The sequence below is a fragment of the Balearica regulorum genome, chromosome 13 (assembly GCF_011004875.1).
Source record: "Balearica regulorum gibbericeps isolate bBalReg1 chromosome 13, bBalReg1.pri, whole genome shotgun sequence".
In the NCBI taxonomy this organism is placed as follows: Eukaryota; Metazoa; Chordata; class Aves; order Gruiformes; family Gruidae; genus Balearica; species Balearica regulorum.
In genome coordinates, this window is record NC_046196.1 from 11559064 (window position 1) to 11583287 (window position 24224).

General features: G+C 42.6%; 1 protein-coding gene across 1 annotated transcript in view; it reads left to right on the forward strand.

Annotated features, from left to right (window-relative positions):
* The window catches only part of PEPD (peptidase D), a 141191-nt gene extending 119380 nt beyond the window's left edge, over positions 1-21811 (forward strand). The window contains exons 13-15 of the mRNA XM_075766017.1: positions 766-950; positions 12684-12875; positions 21126-21811. Coding sequence (XP_075622132.1) covers positions 766-950; positions 12684-12875; positions 21126-21254 — 506 coding nt within the window. The 3' untranslated portion in view covers positions 21255-21811. The remainder of the gene's footprint in view (positions 1-765; positions 951-12683; positions 12876-21125) is intronic.
* Positions 21812-24224: the final 2413 nt, after the last annotated feature.

Consider the following 24224-nt stretch of genomic DNA (forward strand, 5'->3'; position numbering starts at 1 on the left):
TTCTACTGTACCTTAGCCCTAGTTGTCTTGACTCTGCAACCACTCTGTTGATGATGACTCAAAGCCATGGTGAACTAATTAAGACAGTACTGTGTTACTAACAAAAGAGCTGCTTTCTTCCTCCCTCCTCTCCCCAGCAGTTTGTCAAACAAAATTGTATCCTATACCAAAATAATCGAAATCTAATGTATCCTGGCACTCTTTTAGTCAACCAACAGTATTTTGTAATGCTGTTTTAGTACGTGTATTAGAGGACTTGTGTTTTACGCAGCCCATTAACACAAGGGAATAATTAATTTCTTGAGAGTCTCTTTGCCAGAAAGATGTGGGCTTTAAATCCTCTACGTACATAGAAAAGTACTGCCCATCTCAAATGTTCTAAATAGGTATATATTACTGAACATAATAGGTTAGTAATATTTTCTGCTCTCATTTTAAATAACTGCATTTTACAGTTGATGTTCTTTTAGAAAACACACAGATACATTTGCATCTGCATGGACATGCTTAGATGCAGTGTCTTAATGTATTTTCATGTGGATCTGGTTTGTAAGGTGCTGCTGTTTCTCATTTGTAGTTTTCTGTGCTTTGCATGCATGTTAAGATAATTTTGTCTTATTTAAAGTATTTTTGTGCTAATGTAGTTGCTCCACCTTTTTTTTTTTTTAATATAAACAAAGGGCACGTGTTACATTGGCTTTTTGAAAGTTGTCTTTAAAAACTTTTAGCAATAGTTAACTCAGCTGCTTGTTTCTGCTCTCTAAGGGGTCGCCTGGCCTGATATGCACCGTCTGGCTGACAGAGTCCATCTGGAGGAGTTGACTAAAATTGGCATTCTGAAAGGCAATGTAGATGACATGGTGAAGGTTCATCTGGGTGCAATATTTATGCCACACGGACTTGGACATCTACTTGGAATCGATGTGCATGACGTTGGAGGCTACCCAGAGGTTAGTGTTAGTCCATTCTCAACTGCCTTGCAGATTAACCCCTCTCAATTCGATCAGAATTTCTCTTAGTTTATGCATGATTAGCCAGTTGTATCTTCTCAGAAGTGGAGCAAATATGCATTTAAATGTGTCTTTTTCTGGATGTGGTATTTTATGCAGTTTACTTTAAGGGAATCTATTAGTTGATTAAAACAGAAATTGACTATGGGGAGAAGTCAACTGATGCTGCCCTTCAGGCATTCTTAATCTGTTCAATTTCTACATATGTTGTGTTGCTCGTCCATGAATCACCACTGTAACATATATCACTCAAACATACCCTGTGCTGTGGCAGAGAGCGTCTTGGTCTACCTGAGAACCGTAGTGGAAAGATTCACTTGCTCCATTCCAGATGTGAGACAGCTGTGGGAGCCCACTGCTGTACCTGGGCTAGTAAATCCCATTGGCTGTGTCATATGAAAAGAAGCTGGCTCATATTCCTGTCTTGAACATGGGCACCAAGGTAGATGTGTTGTCTTGAAATGAGAATAGAAAGAAAAAATCCATCAAGTCTTCCAGTCTTTCCAAATCTGGAAGCATAACTTCTTGTATTCTGAGTTTCTGCAGAAAACACAGAATTTTTACCTTTTTCATTGAATTAATATAATAGTTCATGACTGTGGTCTGAAAGCAGAATGGGTAAAATTCTGTAACCAATGAATGGTAAGATGTTTGCTATGATACTAAAAAAAAAAATAAAAAAATTAATGGAAATTGAACTTAAGGTTTGAATAAAGGAAGAAGGTTTACAGCAGCTTTAGAAAGGTTTCAGAAGGATTTTCTCTGTGTTATGTTTTGGTTATTTGAAGCTGTTTAAGGGGTTTCAATAATAACAGTATGAAAATGGATCATTTGCCTTCTCTCTTACAACAACCTGAAAAAGAAACTAAGAACTTCTTAGGTAAGGTTTAAGCATATTTTGGAGCTTGTTCATGTTGGGTGAACAGGCTACATAACAGCTTCTGTTGCTGGGTTCACTTTTGCAGGCAGGGAAGAAACAGTATATATTATTTAAGGGTCCTGATTATGTTCACAATATAATTATTGTTGAGACACAGTACTGTGGTGACAATATTTAGCATCAGCTAATAAACTTACATGTAATAAAAATGAAACAAAATTCAAAAGAAACTCTATTCTGATTTTAAGGTTTGTCCACTAGCTAATACAGAAAGGATGGATGTTTGCCCCTCTCTCTCTCTCTCTCCCCCAAGTGCATTCTCTCTGTGTACAAATAGAGGCATTCAGCAATGCACAAGGGATGTGATTACTTGCAGAGTCCATGGACTTAAAAATCCAGAATCCTGATGTTGCATGCCTTTGCTTAGATTGTTTCACTTATGTTGTGAATAACCTTTCTGAATTTGGTGGACTTACATAAACCGGCACACATCTTCAAGACTTGGTATGGTAAAGAGATAACTAAATTCTAGGAACAAGTGAGAAGAATTGTGAGACTGAAAAGCACCAGACTTGGTTTTTACTTAGAAACTGTATGCTTTGAAGGTTAGAGCAAGTACCTTAATTTCAAGGGAGATTTCTAGAACTGATTTTGGGGGAGTATAGAGTAGCGGGCCCTCAGTAGCGTGGCACATGAGCTACAGAATCAAGTTTCAATACTAATTTTCATTTACATATGACCAAATTTATAACTATTATCTAGTATATTGTATAATTTAAGGGTCATTATTCTGAAAGCAGACCCATCTATCCACAGTCTTGAAAGAGCAACCTGTTACAGATTAAAATGGATATCGTGATTGCATTGTCAAATGAGTTAGGGTCTCCAGTTTCATACTTAACATATATAAAATACCAGAGTTCTATGCACATAAAGAATTTCATGCCTGCAAATATTAAAATTATTTGTGCAGAGATGCAACTGCATTCTTACATTAAGAATGTTTGTGTGGCTAATTTACTTTCAAAATCCAATCCTAAACCCCAAATTTCCTGAATATGGGGGAAGCACGTATGTGAGCTCACAAACAAATAGCTAAAGTCCTTTATTTGCATATAAATGTGCACATAGATGGATGTATGACATCAGCTTAGTTTGAAAAATAATGAATTTGAGGTTCTGCAGAAGAGCAGCCCCTTTAAACTTTCTCTGCAGCATTAATTCCACCTCTGTTAGACCCGTCACTTCTGTCTGACCCAAAGCATGAGGCTCTTTATATTGGGTCATTTGACTAAGGTGAGGTACCTGAGCGTCAGAGCACCTGATGGTGGAAAACCCACATCAGAAGCCTGTTGATGGGGTGAACTTCATTAGGCTTCTCTGGGCTTGAAGCTCTAATGGGAGGCACGGTCCCTGCCCATGCAGGAGGGAGCCGTAGGGCTGCGGGGCGGTGGCGGCAGTGGAAGGCTTCAGGGGACGTGGTTTTCCCCAGGTAAATCTAAACGTGAGCAGTTGGGCACCTCTCATGTGAGTGTGATATGTGTCTGTATTAAATGGGAGAAGGGTTTTTATCTGTGCCTCATTGTTTCAAGAGAAAACACATTTTGAAGACATCTAGTACACTTTGGAGTGATTTTTTTGGTGTGTTTTAAATGTTTACCAGCTAGCAAGATTTTCACAAGGAATTTCATAAAGCCATTTTTGTGTTTATTGTACACTGAGCCCATGCTTGTAGTATCATGCTCTTTTTTCTAGCTGGTTAAGAAGCAAGTTATTTGCTTTTGGCTGAGGGAATTTCTGGGACTATTACAAAGGATTTTTTAAAAATAAAAACTTTCCAAGTGGATATTATTCCATTATTTTTCCTCAAGTGTAAACAGTTACATTTGGAATAATACAATAAGCTTTAATTTCCTAATTTTTATCCGTCACAAAGTTTTGTGTGTTCCAAAAAAACTATTTCCAGACATTGTTAGCTTAGATTAGTTATTCATTAGTAGCCAAAGATTTCTTTTTTCAAAATTGGCAATAATAAGTTTTTATCTTTTCCAGTAAGCTGCTTTCACATGCAGCATTGAACAAGCATTTTCTTCCTCTTTGACAAACACTGTGAAAAGCTTACAGATTTTCTGCAAACGATACTCTGGGATATTAGAAAATACAACATTTCCCTTCCTTTTTTTGCCATAATAGAGAATAATCAGGTTTGGCCAGCAATAAATGCATCTTAGCAACCTTATTTTAGGACAAGGTGTTTAAAAGAGTGTAACCACCAGTGTTTCCCGTTGAAGTATGTAAGTCAACGTCCTGATTTTCAGAAGTACTCTGCAGTCAAGAGCTCCTTCGGGAATCAGGTCTCCTGCTGTGTACCGTGGTATTCCTCGCGGGGAAACCGAGTGTTGAACACTTCTTTGAAAATCTGTCTGCTTCTTCTGAGGGCCCAACTACAACTTGAGCAGTTCTGAAAATTTGGCCCCAGTGGTACTAATCACTTCAGAAAATCTGGCCTTTAGTCAGACAGAGCTAGCTTCAAAGGGTGAAAACTCCACTGGGCTTAGCTTCAGCTGTAAAATTTAATCATGGAGATGGTTTTCCCACACTCTTTCATTTGTTTCTGGGTAAATTCGATATGGGATATAAATGAGGGTTTGTGCCTGTTGAAATGGAGAAAATGTGGTAGGTGATCCCAAATTTTCAGACCCTGAGGTAGATGGGGCTGAATTTTTCATTTAAATCTAGGTTCTGTGTCTCTAGATGCTTGAGTTGATTCAATTTCATGTTATATTAATTGACTGTAAGGCTCTAAAGAATGCTAAGTACATTTGATGACTTTCTATAATAATAAGCCAGTTAATTTAAGTTAGGTTAATAACTACTGTGATTTTAACATCTTATGAATTAAGAGTTTCATTTTGTTTTGTCTTTTAAAATTATAAGATTTACCTTAGTTTAAAGTTTTAATTCAATTCTCTATTCTCATGAAAAGCTGATTCTTTCATCGCTATTCTGCATCAGCAAATTAAGGTTAGAGGTTTGTTTTGATCCTGGAGTTATCCGTGTCCTTCCATTACTGTGCATGCTTGGGGATCATCTCTGCTGGTCAGAGGTGTACAAGCTGTGTCCGGCTCTAACAGAAAGCTTGCTCCCAGATGACTGTCTGGGGATTTAGGTCACCAAACCTACTAGAGAATACAGGAATAATCTTGTTCCCTTTTTTGTTCTGGCAAAAATTATTTTCCTTGTCTATCCTACTTTATGCTGAAGCAGAAGATTTCATTTTTTTGTGGTTAGCATTGCAAATGGTGCATTAATGTTTTTTCCTTTAAGAAGCAGAGGATGAGGTGAATTTACCAAGGAGCCTAAAGCTGTTATGTAGAGCCCCAGTGATGCAAATTGCTTCACTTGGTCATAACCTTGCAAAGCCTTGTTCTAGCCTTGCATACCCAGGACCTGCAAACATGAAGCAACCTGTATGGTAGGCGCTTAAATGAGCAAAGAGTAAAAGGGCCTTTCACCAGTTTTAGCTCCAGGTTTTGTTCTTGTAAATGATTGTACACCTTGAGAAGACATCAGGAGAAAAAACCTGCTGCTGCTTCATGGAGTCCCCTTGAATCACTTTCTTTTTGATTCTTTGAATTCCTGCACGGCAGAGCCATATGGTTGTGTGGGCCACTGAGCAGGCAGAGTCCAGGCAAGAAACAATTGGTAAGACACTCAATTCTACAGCATTTCCATGCAGAACAGCACTGAAATCCATAGAGCTTATTGTTATCTGTTGGGTCGAACACCAACTAGGAGAGTTTCCTGCAGCCTAAGATTCTTCTGTGGGATTTAAACCCCTGCTGGAGTTAGGCTAATAGATCTTCTTACCCTGCTGTGGCATCTTACGTGTGCTCAGAAAAGTTGTGATCAGTTCCCAGCAGCTTTTCGCCATGAGGACAGATGCTGGAGTTGGGTGTTCGTGGAAACTTAACACTTGAGCTGAGGCAGAAGAGGAGGGAAGGCTCAGGTGCTCTGTCAGTGCAGTGCCGTGGTGCAGACCCTGCCCTGTTGTACCACTGGGTTTCCCTTGGAGAAAGAAAGTGTCGTGGACTTGGGGTTTTTTGTTGCTGGGTTTGGGTTTCATTAGTTCTGGTTAATTTTTTTGGGGAGATACTTGCTTATGTTTCTTGTTGAAGTTTGTTGCAAAAGACTTTGTGTGCTAAGAGAGTTTTTATCTGAATATTTATTGTGTAAATCTTTCTGAAATTTTAGCAGGGACTGACAGAGCTTGTGTGGTTTTGAACAATTCATTCTAGGCACCGTAGGAGAGAAAAACCAGGACAGTACAGTTCTGCTTTCAATTACGTGTGAAAGGTATAAAAGGTATCATAGATATGCTTGAGATTTTTTTCTATGCAATTTCCACTAGTATTAGTATCTAAAGATCACAAAAGAAAAAGCCCTTTCATTTAAGGTCATCACCTATGTATGCTTCCTGTGTGTCACAAGAAAGCCTGTCCGTGAGATTTTAAGTGGTGCTTGTCATTGGTCTCAATTTAAAACAGTGTTGCAGGTAGTTTTTGCAATTCTTTATCTCATTTCTTATGAATTCGCTATTTAAATATTCTCCTCATCTTCCAGGTTTATGTTGTAGTTGTCAACTTGGTGATTTTTACTATTTGCTCTCTCTTTTTTTCTCATGCTAAGGTTTTAAGAAAAAAGAAAAAAAGAATCCATATGTTTTATTGTTTCCATTATGATAGCAGTGGAGCTTGGTGACATCTGAGGATGAGGAAGCAAAAATGACATGGGAGGTTATGCTCAGAACTACGCTGTAGCAGTGGATTGAAATTCAGCTCTATCTGACTCGGAGCAGGCAGCAGTGCCACGAGTAAGTGGCAGGTGATTTGTCCTCATTCCCTGCAATAACAGGAAACTTATTAGGCAGCTTAAACCTGATACCACAGTTAATACTTAGGAAAAGACAAAAATGTTTCAAATAAAAATAGCCAGTTAAACAATGTGTGCCCTCCATTCCCCTAATATTAACTTTGAGCTATGTCCCAAAAGCTCCAGCTAGTAATTGAATTCTCCTGCAGAAGTGGAAGCTTTGACTTGCAAATGCCACAAGTGGTATGCCGTGCTTGGGGCATGTTCTCCTGTAACCTGCTGCTGATTTCAAAGGCAGCACTGACAGCAGTTCCTTCAGGTGACTATAGGCAGCTCAGGCTGCTGGGAAAAAGTGGGATAGATTGAATAAACTAATCTTCATCAGTAGCACTCAGCAAGAGAAACAAGGGCGTAGAGAGAAGGGACCAGGAGACAAGTGAAATGGAATTCAAGACTTTTATTTTATTACCCACGTAGGGCTCCATTCTTTTTACAGTAAATGAGCTAATTAGAAGTTGGGTATACGCAGTGGGAGAATAGGGAAGAGTGAAGGAGCTGAGGTTTCTCTTCAGTGTTGATTTCGTATAATTTAAATATAATGTTAGTATTCTGACTAATTTGAATACTTGCTTGCACTTAGCATGGTAAAATGGTTAAGACTTCACTGTGTTGGATGTGATCCAGCTGAGATAGTCTATTGTCAGGCTCAAAAACGTTGTGTGATGATTTAGCTGGAAAAAAATACCAGAAACTAGTTTGTGTCACTACGCGAATCTTTTACTGTGGTTCAGTATTTGCAGTTATGAATAGCTTTGGTGATCTCTGCTGTGGCCGTGTTTTGCTGCCATTGCTGGCTTGAGGAAACTTCTGGGTGATGCCAACTAAGCATTGCAGATGCTGGTTCCAGGAGGGAGGGTGTCCTTCTATCTCTGTGCTTGTGCATCCCTAGCTAGTGTCATGGCCCTGTGGCAATAACCAGCCAGCACAGAGACATCACCTGTGGCTTTCTTCTGTCCTGATCCAAAGACAGACCCAAGATCAGGCTCACCCAAGTGGGCCTGGCGCTATTTCTGCTTCTGATCACTTTGCCTGGTGGTGGATGTCTGTGGGACAACATCCAGCATGATACACATTGCACTTCTTCCATGGAAAAAGCAACATATGCCCCCATTAACCATTGAGTTGCTTAGGAGCAGGCAGTAATTCATCCTTCTACTGAGGTTTTCTGGGGATATTGCAACTTCTAATCTTCCACAGCCACTTTTCTGGAGGATAGGCATATTTGCATACTTCCTAATTCCCTGCTTATTCCAAAAATAGATCTATATTTTATATTTCTGCACACTTAATTTGAACTTTTATTTTGCTTACATAGTAATGAAATCAGTTTACATAATAATTCTCTTGTTCCCTTGACAGTCCTTATTGCCTAGACATGCTGGTTTTTGTTACCTTACGTGAACCATTAATTGGAATCTGATGTTCTTGGCAGGAGTACAGTCACAAATGACAGTGTCGTACATCTGTGCTTACTGTGGGGGGAGTGTCTCAATTTTAAAATGTGAGCAGAAGAGCAGAACCTCCAAATAACATCCATCTTAGAAAACAATTTCAGATATAGTCTGTTGTTGCAATATACAGGAAAATAAACAGTTCTTCAAAAAGTAATTTTCCAGAATATCACTGGGATATTACTTTTTTAGATGTCTAGGTGTTAATATTTTCTAGATTATTCTCTATACTTTTTTGAGGCAAATTACCAGCTTATGCTTTTCAGTTGTACAGCACTGAGTGCGACAGGGTCTATGGCCAAGCCTCCAGGATTATAACATTTATAGAAACAGATATCCACACAGCTACTGCACCAGAGTTCACGTTTTTTACTCTTCGTTTCATCTCACTACAAAGTATCATCATGGTTATTGTTGAAAATGAGATGTTAGATGTTTAGCTGCAAAATATAGGGAAGTTTCCTCCTCACAAAGAAGAAAATCCAGTAATGGCAGAAGATTCATACCAATGGATGACAGTGCGAGGCTTTGCTCCCAACAGGGTTTGACTTGGTGGAAAATGGCCATGTCCTTGTTTCAGACCTGTCACCTTCTGTTTGGGGAGTGGTGGTGTTTCCTCAGTTTGTTCTAGTTTTCATAAATAACTGAGGCAGACTGAGAGCTGAGGACTGTCAGCTCCTGGACCTGATGGCAGTGGTGGCTACCAAGATCGTCATGAGTGCCCAGAGATCAGATGTCATTTGGGATGCTGAAGCCATTGTTTGATATATGTTTTAATTGAGAGCAGCCCTGCAGAGAAGGACTTGGGGATACTGGTGGATGAAAAGCTGGCCATCAGCTGGCAATGTGTGCTTGCAGCCCAGAAAGCCAACTATATCCTGGGCTGTGTCAAAAGAAGCATGTCCAGCAGATCGAGGAAGATAGTTCTGCCCCTCTACTCCACTCTGGTGAAACCCCATCCAGCTCTGGGGTCCTCAGCGCAACAAAGACATGGAGCTGTTGGAGCAGGTCCAGACAAGGGCCACAAAAATGATCAGAGGAGTGGAACACCTCTCCTGTGAGGAAAGGCAGTTGGAGTTGTTCAGCCTGGAGAAGAGAAGGGTCCAGGGAAACCTTTCTGTGGCCTTTCAATACTTACAGGGGACTTATAAGAAAGATGGGGACAGACTTTTTAGTAGCGCCTGTAATGACAGGACAAAGGGTAATGGTTTTAAACTAAAAGAAGGTAGATTTAGATTAGATACAAGGAAGAAATTTTTTACAGTGAGGGTGGTGAAACACTGAAACAGATTGCCCAGAGAGGTGGTAGATGCCCCAACCCTGGAAACATTCAAGGTCAAGTTGGATGGGACTCTGAGCAACCTGATCTAGTTGAAGATGTCCCTGCTCGTTGCAGGGGGGATTGGACTATATGGCCTCTGAAGGTCCCTTCCAACCCAAACCATTCTATGATTAATCCAGTGCTGTTCTCAAAAGAAGAAATTTTGCTTGGTCACCTTCCCCAATCTCCTCCTTCCCTGTCCCAGCTCATGTTGTCCTTCAGCCTTGCAGCAAGTTGAACTGGGGCTGTCCTCAGAGTATGCATGGCCATGTACCTGCAATAGCCAGAACCTCTCTCTTCATTTTACACATCTCTTGGTGAACACCTTGCTAGCCTCCCTTAAAAAGGACGATAGGGCTTCCTCACCGCAAGCCCACCCACTGGTGTCCTGCTTGCTGCCTTTGAAAAGCTGAGCAGTATTACCCTTTCTCCGAGGGTGCGTTAGAGATGCTTTTGCAGAAGAGACGTAGCTGCTGCTACACAGTGACTTTGGTGCCCACAAAATCCAAAGACCTGGAGATGAAAGCAAGACAACCTAGAATTGAGATAGGATGGGGGGAATATAAAAAAGACTTTGTGAATTCCTTCTAGAGAAGTTAAAATACTACTTTTGGGGGAGCAGGAGTATTCAGGTGGCTCGGTGGCCACCCTGCATTGCTGATGGCCCAGGGACGCTGCGCTGCTGGAGGAGGTTTCCAAATGTGAATCCTCGGGTCTTGCTCCTGGGTTGTAATTGTGTTATTAGCTTCTTGGAAGAAGTACTAAAAGCAGAATCAGACTGCAGGTAGTCCAGACAGAATGTCTACACATCGCTTTAACAACTGTACAGAAGTATCTGAAGTGGGCACTGAGGCTTGGTTGTCACACCTGGTGTTAAGTCTTGCTGGTTTTAAGAAAAGGCAAAAAAATGTGGACACCATGCCAGGGCTGCCTTCAGAGGATGTTTGCCATTGTTTTTCTCACTGCACATTCATCTTTCTAGCATCTGTCTTGGATTGACTGCCTCAGAAAAGGCATTTGCAAGTAGAATGGATGAGAAGTGTACTTAAAAGTCAAATATGGTTGGTTGTTGTAGGGCAGCTGATAGATAGTTGGCAAGACACCAAAAGGTCCAGACACTAATCTAATTGTTTACAGCTCATGGAGAGATTAATCCACAAGATTGGATGCCCTCATTTCCTTTACACATTACAATGAATGTGTGAGATGCCAAACCCCATGGGGCAGCAGCAGAAAGAAAAATGGCTCCATTTCAGTGCAGTTATTGTTTAAAGTTTAGAAATATATTGATTCTCTTTGGGTTTTGATAAGAATATAAATGCAAAGTGCCTTGCTTAATATCAGAGTATTCTTGTTTCCTAGCCTCAGTAAAACAAAGTTGCGCTTTCTTATTTTAGTGTAATATAATGCTGTGCACAATTCAGATCAAACATATGAAATGAAATGTATCCAATACACAGTGAAAATGGTCAGGATGCACTCTCTGGCTTGTGAGGGCACCGAGAACTGCAGATGCTCTGCATCTCTGAAAAATGAGCGAACCTACCTGCGGATGTCCAGGCTGGTGAGTTCTGAAAATCTTGGCTGCTCTAAGATGCCGTGCATTGGAACAGAATAAGCTCTGCAAAGCTTATTCAAACAGCAACCCCAGTATTACTTGGGTGACCAACGAGAGTAAAACAAACACTGCTGAGTGGCTGTTCCAAGCAGGATTTCTGTGAAATAGGCTTTTTCTGAACTGAAAATGAAGCTCAAGAGCAAACAGTACTGTGGGGCTATATCCACTTTGAAGAGGGAATGATTCAGTAAGACGACAATGTGGCTAACTGCAGGGTATGCTTCTGCCTCCCTCTGCCCCCCTGCATTGGTGTGGCAGAAACACGGGAGCACAGCCGTGTGGGGACGTGCTGCCCCAGCTGCCACACACTGAGGGTAGCGCCGGGCAGTGCACTTTGTCCTGGAGAAAAGGGATGTTTCATCCTCGTGATACCAGTCATGCTGCTAGTGATGCTAGTGAGTCGCCCCTTCTGCCGGCAAGGAAAATTACAGTGACTTTGGCCAGAAGCAGGATTTGGGAAGGCTACCTGGAGACCAGATAAATAACGCTTTGGTCTTGCAGACCTGTTAACCTCCAACTTACTGGCTGAAGTGGAAAAGTTTTCATGAGCAAAGTGTATGTGCATGTTTGCAAGCTAGTGAGCCTGTGAGTTGTTTACTGGTCATCACAATATTTTCTTGGTGAAATTTTGCTACAGTTGCAAAGAATTTTCAAAAAGCTAATGGGATTGAGATATATTTATTGCGATGTTGCAATACCTGGCACATTTGGGGGAAGAAAATTAATATCCTGAACTAGTCTTTGCAGTGTTCCTAATTCCTTGACTAAGCACGTCCTCATATATCATTTTACTTTACCAGCTTTTGGGAAGAAGAGAATGTTTTGCTAGTCAGGACTTGTTTTGACTTAGTTTTTAATAGTATCAGTCAGCACCATGTTGCCTGAAAGTCTGAATCTGACAAAAGTTTAGTTTTAAATGGGCTGCTTTTATGAGGTCATGTGTAGACTCATTGCGCCTCAATCAAGATCATAAATGTGTAATTTTAAAAACATTCAGTGAGAATAAGCATTTGCATATCCTTGGAGAAATTGTTCTCTGCTGCATAGCTGAGCTATTTCAGCCATGACGTGGAGGGGGCTTTTCAAGATTTGCATGTCACTTAAAATATTGTACTTTGCAAGGAAGGGTATAGAAAGAAATAGTGCAAGTAATTATTTTTTCTCTGTAGTGCAGTACTTCTCCCGAGGTAGAGAGTGACGGTACCAAGCATATCCAAAGCCAAGATTTCTGTGGTGCAAAAAACAGTTTGGGTGTTGAGTTGAAAGCTGGTCATCGCTGCACGTGAAAGCTAAATGAGGGAATGATGAGAGAGAGAGAGAGAGTAACTGTACAGAACAGTTTTGGTCCTCTACTTCTCAATTATTTTTTCTATTTTGGGTGTCTTACAGAGCAGTCAGCATAGCAAGGTCTTGATAAAAGGTCAGCCATGGCTTGTGTTTCTGTCCTTCAGAACTGGTGTTTCTTCCACAGGGAGTGGAGCGCATTGACCTGCCGGGGCTCAGGAGCCTGCGCACCACCCGCAACCTGGAGCAGGGCATGGTGCTGACCATTGAGCCGGGCATCTACTTCATCGACCACCTCTTGGACCAAGCCCTCCGTGATCCTGCGCAGTCCTGTTTCATCAACAATGACGTCCTGCAGCGCTTCAGAGGATTTGGTGGGGTGAGTAATTCTTAACCAGATGTTTTTATGAAACTGGTTTTCTGTTTGTTTGCCCTTACTATGTACTTGAGAAGAAATCTGTTGGAAGTTGTAATATATTGCACGTAGGGCTGTTCCTGAAGGCAGCACCATGAGCCATTTGACCCTGCAGACAAACCAAGAGGTTTTTTTGTTATTTTTCAAGGCGATTCTATACTAGTGATATCTGATTAACAATACACCCGTATTTTTCCATTGACTGAAATACCTTCTGTCAGCACTGTACAGTGACTTGCCAGGTAGGTGTTTTGTCTAATGTGTGAAACGTGTATGCTATGAAATATGAGATGAGATCTGTAGTCCAGAGTTAGCTTCCTCGACAGCAGCAGAGTCCAGTGCTCCCTCCCAGGGCAGAAAAGCCTGATGCTGTTTAAGTCAGGGAGGCAGTAGAGAAAAAGAGCAATAATTGCTCTTACTGGATTATTGCCAGAATTGTGTGAAACTTGTGAACGTAAAGCCTTCTCTGATTTCCAAAGGAATGGCCAACAGTCTGCTAGAGGTATGTCATTGCAGGCTCAGGCAGAGTGTGTGTGCAGGAGGGTTGCTGACTTGGGAGATAGCCGTGATCCAGGCGATCATTCCCATGCAGGCAGCTGCTGTGCAAGTAGAGGGGCCTTGTTTCTCCTTGATCTCCAGGGCACATTTCCCATTCAAAGCCACCGCCCTCGCAGAGCGTTCAGCAGTTGCAGCGGCTTCCAGTGGGTTTTCATTTTAGCAGGGAGAGCATTTGAAGGGTGCCGCATTGTTCTTCAAGCTTCCGTATTCATGCACAGAGAAGATAGAGCAGGCAGCTGCAATGCCCCATCCTCCTCATGGCTTTTCTGCTAAGTCTCAACACGGCTAACAATCACTGGCAACAGCGGTGATTTTCTGGTATGAAAAGTCACTCATTAGGAATTGTCTGCTGCTGCCATCGACTAATTTACCACTGTACGCCAGCCATGAGAGGGTAATTACTGTAACGCTTTTGGTCTGAGCTGGCTTTGAACCACCAACCCTGACAGAAAAGCTGTGTGTGCCATCACCAGTCGTGTGAGTCAGCCAGGCTCCTGGGCAGCTGCCCGTGGAGGCTCCCCGTACGATGTGTGTGCAGCCTTATCGAGAGATGTAGGACTTTACCCTCACTGGTATTTAATTCACCGCTGAGGTTTGGGACATTATCTGTTTCTGCATTGTTTCTTTATCAAGACTTGCCAGCCAGCCAACTGAGATAGTGGTGAACGAAAGGCAGCTACCTCTGCACTTTGTAACTGCGAGCATGTTATATATGGCGCCGCACGCTGGAGCATATTTTAAAAGAACACTGTAATGCACTTGTGTAGCTTGACACCACAGTGAAAACAGGTTTAACTATCTTCGCTCTCCTTGTAAACACTCTGTGGGAGTTTTTCAGCAGTTGAATTGATTCCTGGTGAGCTTTCTCTGGAAATGCTCAGTGAAGCCCACGTTTTTCCATAACTGCTGTGAATGCCCACTCCAGCTCTGCAGCTTGAGGCATGCACGTGGCTCACCTGCTGCCTCTGCGTGGAATAGGAGTGACAGCACAGGATCTCTACCTTAGTAATAAGTTGCTGGATCAGACACTTTTGTTCCAGAGATTTCAGGCAAAGTCTTAACTTTCTCCCCTGTTTTTGCTTAGCTTCCTGTAATGATGACTTGTAAGGAGAGCTAGCCAACAAACTTTGCTAAAAGGGGGAGCTGCCCAAAAACGATTGAGCAAAAATCTAAATCTCCGATCCCCCTGTGAACAATACATTTTACTTAGAGAGAAAAAAATAATAATACACACATACCCTGAGCCAGATGTTGTCACTTGATTTTGTCCAGGAGAAGGATGGAAATAAAATCTGGGAGTGAAGTACATCTGAATATTTCTGAATTATACACAAAAGCTGAATTGTAATGAATCAAAATGAATTTTTCCATCTTTATAATTCTGACTTGATTCTGCATGAATAGAAGATGCAATTTGTGCTGTGTAGTGTGCTTAGTTATTTGCATGCTGGTTCATTCTAGTTTATCCAGAATGAGTATTTCTTTCAAAATCATGTTAGAAAACTTTTTCTCTAAGTGATTAAAAAAGATCTTGTGAAGCCCAGCGTTTTTACTAATGAATATTAATAATACAAGGGTTAGTATTGGTGTCAGTTCTAGCTAAAGAGCTCACTACAGCCAGTCCAATCTTCCTTTAAGCTTAAAAAAAAAAAAAAAAGACATTCTACAAAAGGAAATAAGTAGTCCTTTTCCCTCTGCAGAGCTCAGCACTAATTAAAATGTTCTTAATTTGGTTTAGTTTAATTCACTTCAAAAACGAACTTACATTAACCAAAGTAACACCACTGTAATTCTGAGTAAGACTGACTGCACTGGGGATTTGTGGATTTTAATGAATTCACCTTGAATTCATGTCTTTTTTTGGGGGGCTTTGCATAATTTTCTCAACTGTGACAAGTCTCTGCATTGAGAAGAGAAGCTCTTTTGCTGTGCCAAAAAGGGCAAGACTGTAGCCATTTATTGTAATTCACACTGCCCGGTATTAGCCATAAAGAGATTGTAAAAGCTGCAAGAGCAGGAGAGAGAGACAACACAAGGTTTTCCTTCGCCTGCTCTGCATTGCTGCGGGCGTGCGGGGCATGTGCTGGCGGTACCAGTGCAGCTCCTGCGCACAGTCAGAACACATCGTCAGCAGCTCGGCTTTCCGGTGTCCCAGTAACACAGACACCCACGCTTCATGGCTGTAACTCTGCTCAGGGACCTCATAATTTGGGCTTTTACCAATCGAGACCTGTTCTGGGTCAAATACAGATCCCCCTGGAGGGAGGCAAGAAGTTTTGCTAGGGGATCTGCTTCTGAGAGCAGGGGCTGCCCTGTCTGAAGCCCTAGACTCTGCTTGACAGCTGTTGAGTTCAGTCCTTCACAAGCGGCCAGTTTTGGGAAGTCGTTCAGTCACATGTACTTCAGTTCTTCATCGGCAAAACTAAGGTCTAATTTACCGAGGTCATAAATTCTGTGGGGCAAGGGCTGCCGTTGGGTGCTGGCGCAGCGCCTGTCCCAGGGTACCTCTGCTCTACCTGGACTCTGCCTGTGCCGCGCTCATAAATAAACATAGATGTGCAAATAGAGAAATGTATATACAGTTGTATATATTGCTCAGGAAAAGCAGCCGATTCCTCAAGGAAGGGGAAATACTGACTCCAAATGCTGCCCTTTAGGGTTTGACATTTCCATTCTTCATAAGCTGATTACTGATTCATGCAGTTCAGACCCAGTTCAATCGGTTTTTGGCCTTACGTATTCAGTCTCAGTTCAGGCTTTATTTTTCCCTAGGATTTGTGGAACTAGCACTAGACTTAATATGTGAAAACTCTATGCAACTTAGAGAAAATGCTGAAAGACAGCTAAATGTTAAATACCTTGCCTTCATTTGCAGATTTATCTCATTTAAAAGTTAAATAGATTTACAAAGCCCAGGACCTTGAAGATCCACTAATATTATAGTATTTTTCAAAACAATAGTACTTCCCTTACTCAGGAACAAATGTTAAACCAAATAAAAACCAAGACATTTTAGTTGCTTCTACCTTTGGTTCACAGAGCCATGCAGTTGTCTCTGTCCTGATTTTTATTTTTCAGAAGGTTGAGCTCTGTTTCTGCGTGTTGTGGAATGAAATAGTTTACCAGGCAATAAACATGATGCTGATCTGCTTTTTAACATTTCATATTATGCGGTAGTAATAATGCTACACAGCATTTTTTGAATTCTTTTCATAGAAAAGCAGTTATAATGAAATATGTAGCTTTTTTTGAAGTTCTTGTAAGAGAAGTGGTAGTTGTAGGCAACCCAAAACCAGTGACTAGTTGGTTATAAACCTTCTTTAACCCTTTTCTCTTGTCTAATTAACATAATTAGGCTAAAGTAAGATCAGTTATTTCTAACCTGTATTTAGCTTATAGTTTATTGCTTCTTTTTGAGCCTGGATGAAAGGACTGTGTGCCTGAAGCTTCTTATGCCAGCCCTATCAGTTGATCTAATAAAATACATGGCCTCACCCTGCTAATCTTGATCATCTTTTATAAAATGTTTATACGTGGACCTTTAAAATAAAGTGTGCCTGACATGAGGGCTTGCTTGTGAATAAGCAGCGAGAAGACTGACAGCATGGAATGAGAAAGAGTCACTGTGTAGCACAGAGCCTATTAGCCTCTATAGAAATCATGTTGGCATTGCCACTGCATACGACATGGGAACAGGAAAGTGCCTTCCCAACCCTGCGACGTACCACCTACGCCCGGGTTTGACATCAGGGCAGCTCTCTTTCCTTACCAGTCCCCCTGAAATACAGCAGTTGAACCCTGCTCATGCTAAGTTTGGACTATTAAAAATTATTGGTGAGTTGGTGGCTGGGTAATAAGCCCCCTAGGCTCCATGCATCTGCCTCTTTAGGATACCAGTTATAAAACCAGACACGTGGATCCTTCAGCTGGACAGAAGCACGTGTGCTAATTTATGGAGTAGTATGTGTGGCCCACATCCTGTCATCGTTTCCCAGGCAAGCCTCCCACTCTAAGATCTTGCAGTGATAGTATTGCTGCTTTCCACAGCCATAATCAAATAAATGCTCAATAGATTAAAAAAAAAAAAAAAAAAAAGAGGAGACATGTCACCAGTGGTCTTTTTTAATCACATCTGGGATCTGTCATTGTGCAAATTTGGACTATTTAATTGCCCAAAATTGTTTCTTGATTCTCAAAAGCCTTTTATATATATCATCATCCAAAAGAAATGAATGAGTGCTACAACCCCCTTCCCCTGGAAGATAACACAGGAGGCTCTGGGGAGCATGACTGTATTAGTAAGTCAGGACAAAGTGCGAGGCTGTATATATAGCTGACAGCAGCCTTGGTATTTAACTCCTGTGCTGTCCTTGGCTGTGCCCGCGCAGCCCTGCTTTGGGACAGAGTTGGGTCCATTGAGTCGAGCCACATGATGGTCTGTCTGTTGCTGGCATTAGGCAGTTGTGCAATCAGTTGTGCAGACAGATCATGTCACTACCCTTGATAAGAAAAAGGCATTTTAGGAACAGTCCTGGCATTCCTGGCCACTTCACCTTTGCAGGAGTGCTTTTTGAAGCGTGCCATTTCACACTGAAAAAGCAAAGCCTCCCCTGGGGTGTTCGCAGAGTGCCCTGAAAGCTGCTGGTGTGGCGAACCTCACACCTCGGTTTGCTGTTCCTTTAAGCCGTGTCTGATTCCAAACCACTCTGTAGCCCTGAAACAAGCAGCACTGCTGAACAAAGAGCCTGCAAACAGGGACAGTTCTGAGAGCGAGTTTCATAACCACTGTCCCCCACTGGGAAAGGCAGTCCCAAGCCAGTGAGCATTGCCAGGCGGATCCAGCATCTTTTGTCCATTTGGACAGAAGACAAGACCAAATGCCAGGCTCTCCTGTAGGGAAGGTTTTGCAGGTCCTCTGAAGCTGCTTCTTGCTGCTGCTGGGTTTAAATTCAGGGTGAAGCATGGAGGGTGTGAAGGAAAAGGGCAAATGCAAAGATTTCCTCCCCCTTGAGAACCTGTGTTCCTGTGCACTTATGTTGCCTTTAGGCAAAGGAAAAATGTGCACTGAGAGCAAGAAGTCTGTCTGTTACAGTAAGCACCTATTTGAGGTGAGATCCATCCAGGCAGAGGAATGGTTAAATCCTGGAGAAAGAGCTGGAGCTTCCTAGGAGTGATGGGTGAGGCCCCATGGGAGCGGCGGGTCCATGTGCCTCCAGCTATATCCCAAAGACGTTTGGAGTTGCTGATGGTGAGCAGACTGGTGAGGTGGTGCTGGCTTTTCACTCTCAACAGTAATCCACAGCTGTGGATTGCTTACATGACCTCTTAACAATGTTTCTCCTATACTATGAGTTGCTGTGTGTGGCACTCCAGACTGAATGGGTTTCCCTGACCTCCCCTGTTTGGTAACTCTCAGTTGACCAGCTTAGGCAGCTCCAGCCTCCCTGTGCTCCCCTCGCTCAGGGCATCTTGCTTCTCACCTCCACCAGGATCTCTCTTACTGGACTCCTTAGCCAACCCCATCTCTCTTCATCCATCCTCTCTCACCTCACTGTATTGTCCTTCCCTCGGCTCCTTTCATCACTTGTGCTCCATCTTCCAGTTCCTTCCCCATCCTGATTTTCTCTTGCAGCCTAGACAGGGCACAGCATTGACAAACACCTTGTCCCACTTGTTCTTCTCCCTCCCTCTTAGTCTGGCCTTCATGTGCTCTGCTTTCAAGTCAGTCTGTCCTCTCAAAGAGTGCTGAGGTACTGGTAACAGCATGAAACACTGAACTGGAAAACACCAACAATTTTTTTTTCTTTTTTTTTGCTAATCTTACTGGTTAAGCAGATGAATTGTGGCTGGTATTTCTCTGTAGCAGATACACTGGGGAGTTTCAGGTGATGCTTAGTGAAGCCAGCAGTGCTTGGGAAGAGACTCTCTCCCAGGGTTCAGAGCAGGGTTCAGCTCTAGCTTTGTGTGGCCTCGCCTCTCGAACTTACTTTTTGCTCTAACATTTCTACATTGATGCTGTGCCCAGCTCCGTTTCCACTGGTGTGCTTCCCAACATGATGCTTTGGCTTTTACCGTGTCACCAGATCTGTCTCCTGGATTCTGGCACTTTTGCAGGGCTCACCTGGTACCAGCAGACTTTTGGCAGGGGCTAGTCCACCCAGGCAGGCTGTGCCGTGGCCCAGGACCCAGCAGGACAGCTGCTGGAGGCTGCTGCGAGGCAGAGGGCACAATTCACCTTTAGATGCAACATGACTGCCTTGCTGAATCCTTGGGGTTATTTTTTTACTCAGCTGGCCAAATTCAAAGCAATGAATCAAAACACCCATCCTGGTAAAATCTGTTCAAGTGCATAGAGTCGTTCAATGTGTTGCTGATTTCCTCTTCTGCAGCAAGGCACCGGCCTTTCAGGCACATCGAGTGTAAAGAGCCTCGCAGCTTTCAAATTTACAGCTGTCCAAATCAAATGTGTGAACTCAGTGGAGTTTGTTTATTTAATTCTGCTTTATAATACACTTAACTTGATACCAAGTAAAAGAAATAATCTGGCAAAGACATCATTAAACAGTTTAATAAGGACTGGGTGACTCATTTTGTTTGAACAAATGGATTATTTTGCAATCAGAAGTACAAATGTTAACCAGCTTTATTTTTAGTTGAAAATGTCAAGAGGTCAGAAACAATTAAAGCAACTGTAAGGTGGGAGTCCCCAGAGTTTGTGTTCTCTTGGATTTACACCTTACTAAAATTGCTTTTATTGCAGCTTAGCAACTTACTAACATTTTTCTGATAAGATAACGGGAAATGACTGTGTAGGCATATTTACTGGTAAGAAGAGATTAGAGTCAAACAGAAACGGAGCATACTTTTCATTTTAACAGAACAAGAGCTGGAAAACTGAGAGGATCTGCTTTTTCCTTGCAAGATTTGAAAGGTGACTGTATTTTAAAAGGAATGTCTGACCTGCTTAGGACTTTCTCATCAGCTCAAAATTCAGTGTTTTGAATATCAGCTACAAGCTATTTCATGTTGCGGTTCCTCCTTTGAAAGTTCATTGTGTTTAGAGAAAAGAGAATGCAATGTTTAAGTGCAAAGAGTAGCAAACTGCAGCTCAGCAACAGGACTGCTTCAAGAATGGGCACTTCGGACATCAGTAGGCATTGCTGTTGAACCTGTCCCTAGCAAGCCATGCGCTAGCAGGGCTGGAGGCAAATTCAGGGGAAAAAGTTTCTTTTGCTGCTCCTGATGTCAGAGGGTTGAGATTTATTGGCCCCATGCAATTACGCATCATGAGCTCACTGACGCAGCATCTCGCTCGGCCTGTCCCTGGAGCACCTGGCATAGCAGAGGCGCCACCTGAGTCACCCGCGGGGCCGCCACCTCCTGTGGGGGATGCGCTGCCGGGGCTCACCATGGAGCTTGTGTGGTCCCAGGAGGGTGGCAGGAGCCCGCAGCCCAAGGGTGATTGGACCCGACAGAGCTCTGCGCCACAGTGCTGGTGGTGATGAGCAATTCTGGTGCTTGCAGTGTGTTGCTCTGCCTGGTGTTGCATCAACACCACAGACTGAAACGTGGCTTGTGCTCCCGCTGCTGTCGCTGCCTGATGTGCTTCTCATCCCCAGCTGGAATACCTTGGTAACCGCATGTTCTCTGTAACAGGTCCGGATCGAGGATGACATCGCAGTGACAGCCAGTGGAATGGAGCTGCTAACATGTGTCCCACGTACTGTTGAAGAAATAGAGGCTTTCATGGCAGAAGGCCAAAGCAGTGCCAAGTCATTTCACTGACTCTTCAGCCAAAAGCAGTAAACTTCAGGATGATAATTACTGTCTCACACAAATCAGTCATTGTTCTGATTTAATGCTGCGTCGTATAAAATAAAAATGCATCTAATTCTTAATAGCAAGAGAGGCAGGCAGGCTATTAGCTGGAATGATTCATTAATTAAAAATGAAGGTAGAAGGCTTCACCACTTGATATCCAGGTAACTCAAATGCTGCTTGCAATCAGCAGTTTACATTACCAAGTGCCACCTGCATAACCCTGCTGCATTATCAGTGGGGCTTGTACTTCTGTCACATCTCAGCTCAGACATATCTTGCAATTAAATCTGAATTTTGATGATAGGGACTCTTTAAAATACCAAATGGATTATCTGAATGCTGTCAGCAATTGTAATAATCTAAGTCCTTTTTTAAACTTCATCACAAGTATTGCGAAAAACATAAAAGAAAAATCAGCTGTTCTTGGTGGACATGACACTTATATTTTTCTTACGGATCTTATTCCAGTGTCAATGGAGTAAGCAGAATCAAATTTTTATTAAAATTTGTCCTTGGCATCATTTATGCTCACAAGTGTGTTCGTTATGCTTTTCTGCTCCTGTTCCTGCTTCTTTATCTGACCTTTCTACCACTTTGTGCTCTGGAAACTTTGACCCTTCATTAGCCAGATTTTTCTGCTCTGGGTAGTGGGTGTACTGATCCTTCACACACAGCCCAGTGCTTATTAGATTTGTCCATCTATATGTTCCTTAAAAATGTGGATTGCTGTCGTGTTGACGAGCAGTAGAAATTGTAAGAAGGGAGTATCTTTGCTACAGGGCTCAAGGTCAATCAGCAGCATATGCTGTGCAGAATGATAGAGTTATTTTTAACTGTCCAGTGTTAGCCAGTTCAGAATGAAATCATGTAAATTTTATTTGGATACACCACAAACATATTAATAATGATCATAAAATTATTTTCCATTCATGCAAGATTTAAATTATCCAGAGAAGCCTTTCTTTACTATAGGTGTTCCTCAGCCTGCAGGAGAATAAATACATTTCTTGCATCATAAAATAGCACTAATTGCTGTAACAACATAAAAACAGTCTTGCTCACTTTATGAACACATCAAAACTCCTGCTTGGCCTTCAGGCTCCATTGCGCTGTTTGCCTGCAAAGCCCCTTCAGAACATCCCTCCGCCGTGTCAGGGGGAACTGAAGTTGCAGCAGGATGTCGGTGCCTGTCTGGGTCTCGCCGCTTGCCAGATGAGGATTTTCCCGCTGTGAAGGAATCGGTTGACTTGATCATCTTGGTTTTGCTGCTCGCATCCCAGAGCTGGTGTGCAGGCGATGGGACCAACCATGAGGTGCTGGGTGCCTGCAAGTGCCAGTCTTACCTGGGGCATACAACACAACGTGGGTTTGGATGGTGTAAAAAACTGCTGCGTTGCTGTCTGTGCCCCCCACCTGGGACTGGATTTAGGTCTGAAATAAGTTCCTTAAAAATTGTCAGATGTGTTGTTCTACAGAGAACTCTCTCGGGTTGATCTGTGTGACAAGAACCTGCTCTTTATTCCTAACAGCTTGGTGACCCATTGCTAAATAGGAAACTGCGTGTTGGGGACTAAAGAAACCTATTGTGAAATAATCCAGGGGACTTCAGTCCTTATGTTTAATGTCACTTTATTAACAAATGAGCCTGATTACATTTTTTTACGGTTGCACATTGGTTTGTAAGAGGTAAGTGCAGGAGGTCTTGACTGTGAAGGGGAAGGAGTGAGGAGGGGCGTGCGTGAGATCAGCAGCTTGTAGGTGCAACCATGGTAATGCTTCCTTCTGTGGTGACTGCAAGTCTCGTTCCTCTGAAATGTAGTACTAGTGCAGAGGACATCGGGCTTTGCTTTGGTAGCTTGCAGATACGAGAACACAGAACTACACTGGCACTCCCCACTAAAACTTGGGAGGTTTTTCCAGTGCAAGATGGTGCTCGTGGCCTCAGCCTTGTTCCCGCCGAGTCCAAGTGCGTTCCTGTGGCATGCTCTGAACACACCCATGGGATCGCTCACTGCTTTGGGCACTCCAAAACCTGCTGTTGCTTGGGTTCAATAGCAGTTACTATTTTAAAGTAACACTTCACAGATTTTATTTTTTTTTAAAAAGAGTTTTGGAATTGTTTCAACTAAGCTGTAACCCAAGTCTAGTTAATAGGCCTTTCCCTGCCTGTGATTAATCTTGGCAAATACTGGGCTCTGCTGCTGCAGAACAGGTCGAGCAATCTGGTGTGCTGCAGGAGGCAGAACTGGTTCTGCTTCGACATGTACCAGCGAACAAACCCTACCGCGAGTTCTGGGGGGGAAAGCACACGCTCACGTAATCAGCTTCTCTGTTCTTTTGCTTGCCCGAGATCTGAATGTGTTTCAGTCTGGGATGGTGCATCGCCTCCCATTTTCCTTCATAATCAGGCCCACGAACTGGGTGACTAAATTTTATCCTTCCTTCCAGAAGTCTGTTCTGTAATTATGGTAACTTTTATCCGCTTAAGCAAAAAGTGAGTTAGAACTTTTTTCTAAATTAGTATCTGGGGGCAGGGGGAGAGGAAGTAAGCCTTTAAAAAAGGCAGTGGTATTTTATACACTTAAAATATATTTGGGGGGGGGGGGGGGAATACAGGTTACAGCAAACTTTTTGACTACATTAGGCTATTTTAGGCTGTTAGCTATCATGTTTTCCCAAATGCCTTTTCCCCTTGGTGCAAACAGACTCGAATCGAGTTGCACCAAAATAATAGGAAGAGCGTGTTATGTTGAGCAAGTTTGTGTTTGTGTGTTTAGAAAGGCCTGAGCACTTCTGAACTGACACAGGTGAATTGCTGCAGCTCCCTGGGGCTGGATGCACTCTGGCTTTATCACCCGTACCAGTTACGCTGCTGCAGCTATGGGGTGCAGTTAAAGTGGTGGAGCCTCCCGGTGCTCATGGGGGCTAGCGTAG